Source organism: Babylonia areolata, chromosome 9, assembly GCF_041734735.1.
Source record: "Babylonia areolata isolate BAREFJ2019XMU chromosome 9, ASM4173473v1, whole genome shotgun sequence".
NCBI classification, from domain to species: domain Eukaryota; kingdom Metazoa; phylum Mollusca; class Gastropoda; order Neogastropoda; family Buccinidae; genus Babylonia; species Babylonia areolata.
In genome coordinates, this window is record NC_134884.1 from 20,269,397 (window position 1) to 20,278,893 (window position 9,497).

General features: G+C 39.3%; 1 protein-coding gene across 1 annotated transcript in view; it reads left to right on the forward strand.

The window, feature by feature from the left end:
* Nucleotides 1-4,812, forward strand: part of LOC143285589 (eukaryotic translation initiation factor 2-alpha kinase 1-like) — a 31,689-nt gene extending 26,877 nt beyond the window's left edge. Inside the window, exon 11 of the mRNA XM_076592983.1 lies at nucleotides 1,261-4,812. Coding sequence (XP_076449098.1) covers nucleotides 1,261-1,464 — 204 coding nt within the window. The 3' untranslated portion in view covers nucleotides 1,465-4,812. The remainder of the gene's footprint in view (nucleotides 1-1,260) is intronic.
* Nucleotides 4,813-9,497: the final 4,685 nt, after the last annotated feature.

Genomic DNA, 9,497 nt, shown 5'->3' on the forward strand with positions numbered 1-9,497 from the left:
ACTTATTTGTAGCACAATCTGCAACATTATGCGGAAACCCTCATTTACATGTAGTGTCTCATGCTGAAAGAAGAAATACTTTTAGAGTGGAAGACAATGAGGTGTACTGTGTTGTCTTTTACATCAGAAAACAATACAGGATTCTGGTGTCTTTTGGATTAAGATACAGGATACTGTGGCACTGTTTGTGGGATACTGTGGTATCTTTTGAATTAGAAATTGATGTGATATACTGTGGTATTCTTTGATTACAAAGACAAATTGGGATACCATGGTGCCTTGTAGATCAGTAAAAACAGTGTAGAATACTGTGGTATCTTTTGAATTAGAAGTCAGTGTGAGATACTATGGTGTCTTTTAGATTAGTAAAGACGATGTGGAATGGTTTAGTATCGTTCAGTTTTGTGTTGGATATTGTGACATTCATGTATGGCACTGGGTTCTTTAGAAATAGTAGAAAATATTGGATACTGTGGTGTCTTTAACATTAAAAGACATTGTAGAATACCATGGTGTTTTAAGGATCAGAAGACAATATGGGACACTGTTGTGCTGTGCCTCTTAGATTAGAAGACATAGGACACTGTAGTGTAGTGCAGTGTGATGTAACATTGTATGCACTGGAGAAGTGAGGCATTGTGTTGTTAAATTGTCATGTTTCACTTTTACCCAAAATCAGTCTACTGCATAGTGAAGAATGATGTATGAGGTAATTTATTTTGGTGTGTTTTAAAGATTATGTTTATTGTATCTACAGGTGATACAGTGCATCTAAAAGTATTACTGGGGGTGATCTGGTGTTTTAAAGTGTATTTACTTGGGGTGATTTGGTACATTTTAAGGTGTATCTACAGATGATGATTTGTTTTTTAAATTCTATCTACAGGTGGTGATGTTTTTTTTGTGTTTTTTTTTTTAATGTATCCACAGGAGATTTGGTGTGTTTTAAAGTATATCTACAAGAAATGATTTGGTGTGTTTTAAAATGTATCTACAGGTAATTTGGTATGTTATAAAGTGTATCAACATGTGATGATTTGTGGTGTTTTAAAGTGTATCTACATGTGATTTGGTGTTTTTAAGTTTATCTACAGGAGATGATTTGATTTGTTTAGAAGTGTACCTCCAGGAGATGGTTAGATTGTTTAAAAGTGTATTTACAAGTTATTTGCTGTTTTAAAGTATCCGTAGACTTATGTGTGTTTTAAAATCTATCTACATATCACTGACATTACTGTGCTTTGTTTCTGAAAATAACAGGAACTTCAGGACACTGTGACGGCAAAGGAAACAAAGATTGCAACACAGGCTGAACAGATAGCGACACAGGAAAGAAAGATTGCAGCACAGGCCGAACAGATAGCGGCACAGGAGAGAGAGATTGTGACACAGGCTAAAAAGATTGAGGCACAGGCTAAAGAGATCGATCAGCTGCGAAAGCAGCTGGAAGACACAAAAAAATAACTGCAAGCAAAGGCCAGACTGTGTTACAAGAAATGGAATTTCTTTCATATTTGTTTGGCCGTTTTGTTTTTGGTCATCAGATGAAGGAAGGTAGCTTCGGATCAGTATGCGTGTTTTGATGCCTTCTTCAAAATGAAACTGGGTAGACATCCTTCTGGTGTGTGCTATCAGTGCAAAGCTAAAATTAAGTTTCACTGATTTTTTTTTAAGTGTGCTGGTGCCTTAATTCAGAAACACACACACACACACACACACACACACACACACACACACACACACGCACACACACACCACATCCTTCTGGTGTGTGCTATCAGTGCAGAGCAAGCATTAAGTTTCAGTGGGTTTTTTTTAAGTACACTGGTGCCTTAATTCACAATCACACACACACACACACACACACACACACACACACGACATCCTTCTGGTGTGTGTGCTATCAGTGCAAAGCAAAAATTAAGTTTCACTGATTTTTTTAAGTGTGCTGGTGCCTTAATTCAGAAACACACACACATGCACGCATGCACGCACGCACACGCACACACACACACGACATCCTTCTGGTGTGTGCTATCAGTGCAGAGCAAGCATTAAGTTTCAGAGATTTTTTTAAGTACACTGGTGCTTTAATTCACACACACACACACACACACACACACACGTATACACAAATATGCACTCAGTTTTTTCAAGAGGGGTATATAAGTGCGTATCAGTGTAAATGAACAGTCTTAAATTGATTAAAATTGTCTGCTTGCCCTCGGTCACTCCAGTACTGACTGATATTTAGGTATTTGTTATTATTTGTAATATGAGATGTCTTTGTCAGTATGGTATTACAATGTTTATTTGGTCAATTGTGTATCTCATGTTAGATGTTTGCTATTTTTTTTTGTGTGTGTGTGTTTTGTGAAATCTGCCATACCATCATCAGCTTTGTTCATGTGTATTAACTGATTTCAGCCATTAGAATTTTACATAAGAAAGATAAGTTTTATCAGTGTGTGATGATGCGATTATTTGTGTGTATTGATTAATTTCAGCCAATAAAAAAAAAAAAAATTGTACAAATACGTTGCCTCACATTGCCTTTTGCGAGCATGAAATCATCCTGACTTGTTGTCTTTTCTTGGAAGGGGATTATTGTTAGATAATGAAATGTGATTGGAGGTTTATGTAACAGGTTTTGACTTTTTGATAATACTGTTGTTGTTTTTTTTTCTTCATGATTATGTGTGTACATTCTAGGAACCTGTATTAAACTGGATTATTCTTGGTGTTTCCTTGATGCCTCAGAAGGAGTTTATGTTGCTATTTTTGTGGTATATTGATCAAGGGATTATACGTTAAAGAGTGTATGTGTGTGTGTGTCTCACTGTGTGTGTGTGTGTGTGTGTGTTAGGATAGGGGATATGCAAAAACAAAAAAAAAGAACAAAAAAACCTTGCAGTTGGATGAATGATATAACTTAAATGAAGCGATGGTGAGTGTTTATGTATTTTCCTAGAAGCAGATTCTACGGTGTAATGTTTCACTGATTTTGCTGGAATCAAAAAATATATTTTGCTATATTGTTTACCCATGATTACATGTTTCTTGACAAATATAACATTCTCTGCAAGGGGAAAAAAAGTGATTGGAGGTTGTCATTTGCATCAACTGTTTTTTTGTTATGTAATGTTTGGGTTTTTGGATTCTTGTGTGGGTTTGTCTTGTTTTTAGTTTTTTTGCATCTCATTTCAAATCTGTCATTTGTCCCCATGTATTTACCACATTTCCTGTGGTAATCAAATCTTAATCATACTCACAGGCTCATTTAGAGGACTTTTACATTAGTAAAGATGATATGGAATGGTGCAGTATCTTTGTGTGGGTTATTGTTTTTTTAGATTATGAAACAATAATGGGATACTTTGATGGGGATACTGTCATGTATGACACTGTTGTTGTTGTTTAAGAATAGAAGAAAATATGGGATATAATGGTGACATCAGGATCAGAAGACTATGTGGGACACAGTGATGCTTCTTAGATTAGAAGGTGGTGGGATAGTGTGGTGTAACACAGTGTAATTTAACGCTGTGCGCTTTGGAGAAATGTAGCTTCCTGATGTTGAATTGTTGTGTGTCAGTTTACTCAAAATAAGTTCTCACATAATATATACTGTCCAAAAGAAATGAAAGACCATGTTCAATTGTCCCCATGTTCATAAACATAGAATAATGAAGTGATTGAACGAAATATGACTATGACTATCCAAAGTAAATGAGTGGAACGCTTTTTCATGAGAAGTGATATTTATCAAAAAGTTCAGAATTAAGAAAGAGATCATGGTTGATTTCTACAGACCTAATATTTAATTCCTCAAAATCCTCCACTGCTGTACATCTCACTATGTATTTAGCAGAACTTAATTTTCTGATTTCATCGAGTGGTAAAATGCTGGCAAGCTTATACTGTTATAGGCTTCAGAGGTCTTAGTATGCACAGGTACCCCATCTTATTCTTCTTCGTTCGTGGGCTGCAGCTCTCAAGTTCACTCTTGTGTGCATGAGTGGACTTTTACATGCATAACCGTTTTTACCCGGCCATGTAGGCAGCATACTCCGTTTTGGGGGGTGTGCATGTTGGGTATGTTCTTGTTTCCATAATCCACCAAACGCTGACATGGATTTCTGGATATTTAACATGCATATTTGATCTTCTGCTTGCGTATACACATGAAGGGTGTTCAGGCACAAGCAGGTCTGTACGTATGTTGAGCTGCAAGATTGGAAAAATCTCCACCCTTTTACCCACCAGATGCTGTTACCGAGATTCGAACCCAGGACCCTCAGATTGAAAGTCCAACACTTTAACCACTAGGCTATTGCACCCGTCACAGGTACCCATGAAACCTGTTTCACATGTTTACTGTTGGTGATTTGTAGCTTGTTTTGAAAAGTCGCTGGAGTGGAAAAGATTTCTTAACCATAGGTCAATCTTGATCTTATGAGAGAGGTTGTTAATTATCACAGAATTTGGGAGTCTTGTCCCCAAGAAGAGTGTCTTACAATTTTTTATGAAATGTAAACATTTAACTGCTTTAGTCACTATTGAATCAATGTACATGTTTCTTCCATTTTAGTTTTGATGTAAATGGGTTCCCAAGAAATTTTATTTCCTACTTGAAAAATATTCCACATCCTCCACCCCCAAAATCGTGATAATTTGCTTGGATTATGTCCATTATTAAAGAGGATTAAGGGGGGACACGGCAGTGCAAAAGAGACCAAAATGATGATTTTTTTTCCACTGTAAAGATGTCTTTAACAATGAAAAAATTGCCAATAAAGATTGCTTGCTGAATCACGAAAGTGTATATTACTTTTTTGTTCAATTTCGATGCAAGTCATCAAGTTTCTGGCCTTGACAACATACCTTGGCAGTTGGACTTGCTCAATGATAAGTAAACCTACAACCATGTGACTTTGCATGATAGTTTTATGACCTGTTATTGAAGTTTTGTCACGAATATGTGTGAAAATATTCTCTGGGTTTTAATTCATAGCAGTTCCAATCTTTTCTCCCATTGTAAATTTTGAGGATTTTGCAATACCCAAAATTTTCAAAAAATCATAAAAGGTACAATAATTGAAGAATCAACACAATCTCACGTGAAAATGAAGATAATGTCATTGTGTATCAAGTCGACACAACAAAAAGCGTCTGCATGCACCACATGGACCACAAACCCGATTTCTTTGATACATTGTTTGGCGGCCATTTTGATTTGTTTCCATAGCAACGGGTATTCACAGAAATCTAAGAACACTTTTTTTCTTCTTTTTTTTGTGATCCACAAGTGATGATACACCTAGTAGACAAAAAAACGAGAGAGATATAGTCGGAGAGAAAAAAAGTCATTATTTGACTGTAGTGTCTGGCCTTAAGTGCGTTTTTTCTACAGAAAATTCAAAACCGTTCGAATGCATATAGCCGTTCAATCTGTTAAGTTCCCCCTGAAAACGTTTCTGTACATAATTGATGTAATGTAGACTTGTCCTTTTCCTTAAGGATGTCTGAGTCCATATAGTAATATTACCAGTATGCTGTGCCAGCTTGGTAGATGATGAAAAACGTGTGTAAATCATAAAGCAAAATGATGAACAACAATAGAGAAATAATGGAACTCGGCGGGATTCCCATATTTATAGGCCTAGAGGTTGATATAAATTACTCCCGCTTTCGCCACTATATATCTTCCACTTAAAAAGGATTCAACGTAGTCATAAACATGATCAGACATACCAATTTGCAACAGTCTGCAATGCCACACTCGGTCATAAACTTGAGTAAGATCAAAGAAGGATGCAAGGATACTTTTTCGCTTGCCGGTCGGGTGTATTCCCGGGGACCGCTACGGTAGTCGGATTGGCCTAGCTGGAGATGCGAACACACCAGTGGACTGCATCCCATCCCCTCTATCACATCCCTCGGTAGCCCAGCTGAATTGCGCCCAACAGCAACTTCCACAGCACGACAGTTTTCATCAACATACTGATGTTGCTCGTCAAGTGGAAGAAGAAGAAGAAGAAAAAGGAACGATTATTTTTGTGTGTTTTGCAATGCATACACTCGGTGTAAAATGTAACTGAGACTGACAGGTCGTGTGTAATCCAAGAGTGGAGGACAGGTCGTTTGGATCAGTGTTTTTGTTGGACTGTAAGGCCTGCAGGACAGACAGGGCGCATCAGTCAGGAAAACTGCGTTGTGGGAGCATGAGCGTTGTCGTCGATGTTGGCTGCTGCTGACTTCTTCCTCAGCATTATGATTGGTGGAACAAAGGCCGGTAGCGAAGTAGATCTTTTCTTCTCTGCCTTCTGAGTACTGGATGTAGATTCCTGCCCCACCATTTCGTACAGCTTCCTCGGCAGAGCTATCGATATAAACACTGATGAGTCCATGACTCTTTGGGGTTGTGGGTTTGAAGGGTTAGAGGCTTTTTCTCAGGGCCACTATGAGAGTCTCTGGGGTAAACACCAGGGATGTTGGACCGAACATGACTGACTATTCCTTCTCCCCGTGCAGGGACAGCCCGACACCGAGGGATCTATTTGGGGTCTTGGTCAAGGATGTCTCGGTGTTGTCGTTCAAGGGTCCCGTTCTGGTGGGCAAAGCTGCTTCTCTTGAGACGCCCCTTAGTTGGCTGGGACAGTCGGTTTTTCATGGAATTTACCTTGCAGCCTCTTGAATTTGGCAGTTTGAGTGAGGAGCTTGGCATCTCTGCGATCCTCAAGAGGCTGGAGCCTCCAGTACTGGCGTTGACTTCATGACCCATTGATGATGCTGATTGCCTGGTTCTGCAACTTGCTGACCCGATCAAAGTTGAATTTGGCTGTGGTGTCCAATGCTGTCACACCATACTCAAGCACTGGCCTGACTCTTCTATTGTAGAGCCTGCTGACGTGGTGTCTGGATCCCAAGTAGTTCCTGCCAGCTTCTTCATAAGGGCAAGTCGCACCTTGGCTCAAGCTTCTGTCTTCTCTGCTTGCTTCTTCCACGTCAGGCACCTGTCGAAGGTTACACCTAGGTACGCGGGATTGTCCTCAGCAAGTAGAGTTTGTCCATTGATGCGCACCCTGGCTTTCTGTTCTCTTGTTGGCTGAAGACAGTGTATGTGGTATTTTTGTGTTCATCTTCAGAAGCTACTGTATTGTCCAGCAACTACTACTACTACTGTATTGTATCGTATTTCTCTTTTTTGTCACAACAGATTTCTCTGTGTGAAATTCGGGCTGCTCTCCCCAGAGAGAGCGCGTCGCTACACTACAGCGCCACCCTTTTTTTTCTTTTTTTTTTCCTGCGTTTGTTTTTCCTATGGAAGTGGATTTTTCTACAGAATTTTGCCAGGAACAACCCTTTTGTTGCCGTGGGTTCTTTTACGTGCGCTAAGTGCATGCTGAACACTGGACCTCGGTTTATCGTCTCATCCGAATGAGCGCATAATCAAACAAAGTTTGCTATGTGAAAAAGCCTACTCATATTCAGTGACTTTATAACATTTAATTCAGATAGCATGATAAACCCATTTATCCAATTTCATTGACAGTGCCTGACGCCGTAATTAATTGACATTTTCTTGTTGGACTCAGTGTTCGGAGTATGTGATGATATGTGTAGTGTGTTTGTATAAATGCTTAATTGTTGTTTACAGTCACTGGATTGCATAAGTGCGTTTAGATAATTATATCTCAACACAAAGCATAGAATACAGGCGATGAATATAACTCATAGTGTTAACATTTTAGATGGACATGCTAATCTTTTTTGGATACTCCATCCTTTCCACCAATACACGCACTGATCAACGTGCAATGACGTGCCAACGTAGTGAGTGAATGCCACAACTCTCAGTGATTCACGCAGTTTTATTTGGCATCGGACATCTATGTCGGTACAAACAACCCATGATGATAATTGATAATTGTCCAGGATTTATTTGTCATTGCATATAGGTAGACATTTAAAGAGCATAATGACGAAATTTCGATTTGGTGTCTGATGTTTTCGTTCATAAATATTGCTGTAGGTATTCTTCTTCTGCGTTCGTGGGCTTCAACTCCCACGTTCACTCGTATATACGCGAGTGGGCTTTTTACGTGTATGACCGTTTTTACCCCGCCATGTAGGCAGCCATACTCCGCTTTCGGGGGTGTGCATGCTGGGTATGTTCTTGTTTCCATAACCCACCGAACGCTGACATGGATTACAGGATCTTTAACGTGCGTATTTGATCCTCTGCTTGCGTATACACACGAAGGGGGTTCAGGCACTGGCAGGTCTGCACATATGTTGACCTGGGAGATCGTAAAAATCTCCACCCTTTACCCACCAGGCGCCGTCACCGTGATTCGAACCCGGGACCCTCAGATCGAAAGTCCAATGCTTTAACCATTCGGCTATGGCGCCCGTCACTGTAGGTATTCTAACATAGCTGATTTTCTATGTCCATTGTATAAAGAATCATCGGAAGATGAAGTCCATTTCGTGCTGAATTGTCCAGGATTAAAAGGTATTCGACGGCGACAGCAGACTGTTCCACAAAAAATACTATGAACAGCCTTGTTCATTCAAGCTTATAATGTTAATGTCCTCCACGAATGAAACTGCTGTGAAACAGTTTGCTGCATATTTACACAGAGCGTTTAAATTGAATTGCGTGGTGTATATTTATCATAACCATTCCTCCTGATCAGTGTGCAGTATCAGTAGCTCAAGGAGGCGTCACTGCGTTCGGACAAATCCATATACGCTACACCACATCTGCCAAGCAGATGCCTGACCAGCAGCGTAACCCAACGCGCTTAGTCAGGCCTTGAGAAAAAAAATATATATATATATATTCAGTGTGCGACTTTTGTATCTGCATTCGTACCCCCTTCAAAGGGGCCATGGCCTTTATGAATAAAACATCTGAATCTGAATTTCTGTCTGTCTGTCTGTCTCTCTCTCTCTCTCTCTTTCTCTCTTCTGATATGAAATTTCTCTATGTATTCTTGTGCGTTTCTTTTTCATTCTTTTTTTCTTTTTTTTATATTTATACCCAGGGCTGGGTGGGAAAAAGCATTCTTGTCTTGCTTATCTCAATACCCTGGAAAAAAAAGATTTCGTTCGTCCGTGTGCTGCTCTGAGTGATCTGAGTTCGAAACTTATTAAAAAAAAAAAAAAAAAAAATTAAATATATTATGAGTATCCATGTTTGTTTAGACTCTGTCCATTAATGGCATCTCCTGGTGATGGTATTATGTGTAACCTGGCATGGTATCTACATATAGAGCTGTTACGTTTAGAGAGACGGTATTGTCTTAATTTCAAGTTACTAGGATGCAAAAGCAGTAGTGCATACGCCAACAGTTATGGTGACATTTGTAACATCTGTTCATATGGGGCTGTGGCCTTTAAAGAATGAATCATCTGAATCTGAATCTGTATGTGTGTCTGTGTGTGTGTCGGTCTCTGTCTCTGTATCAGTCTCAGTCTCTCTCTCTCCT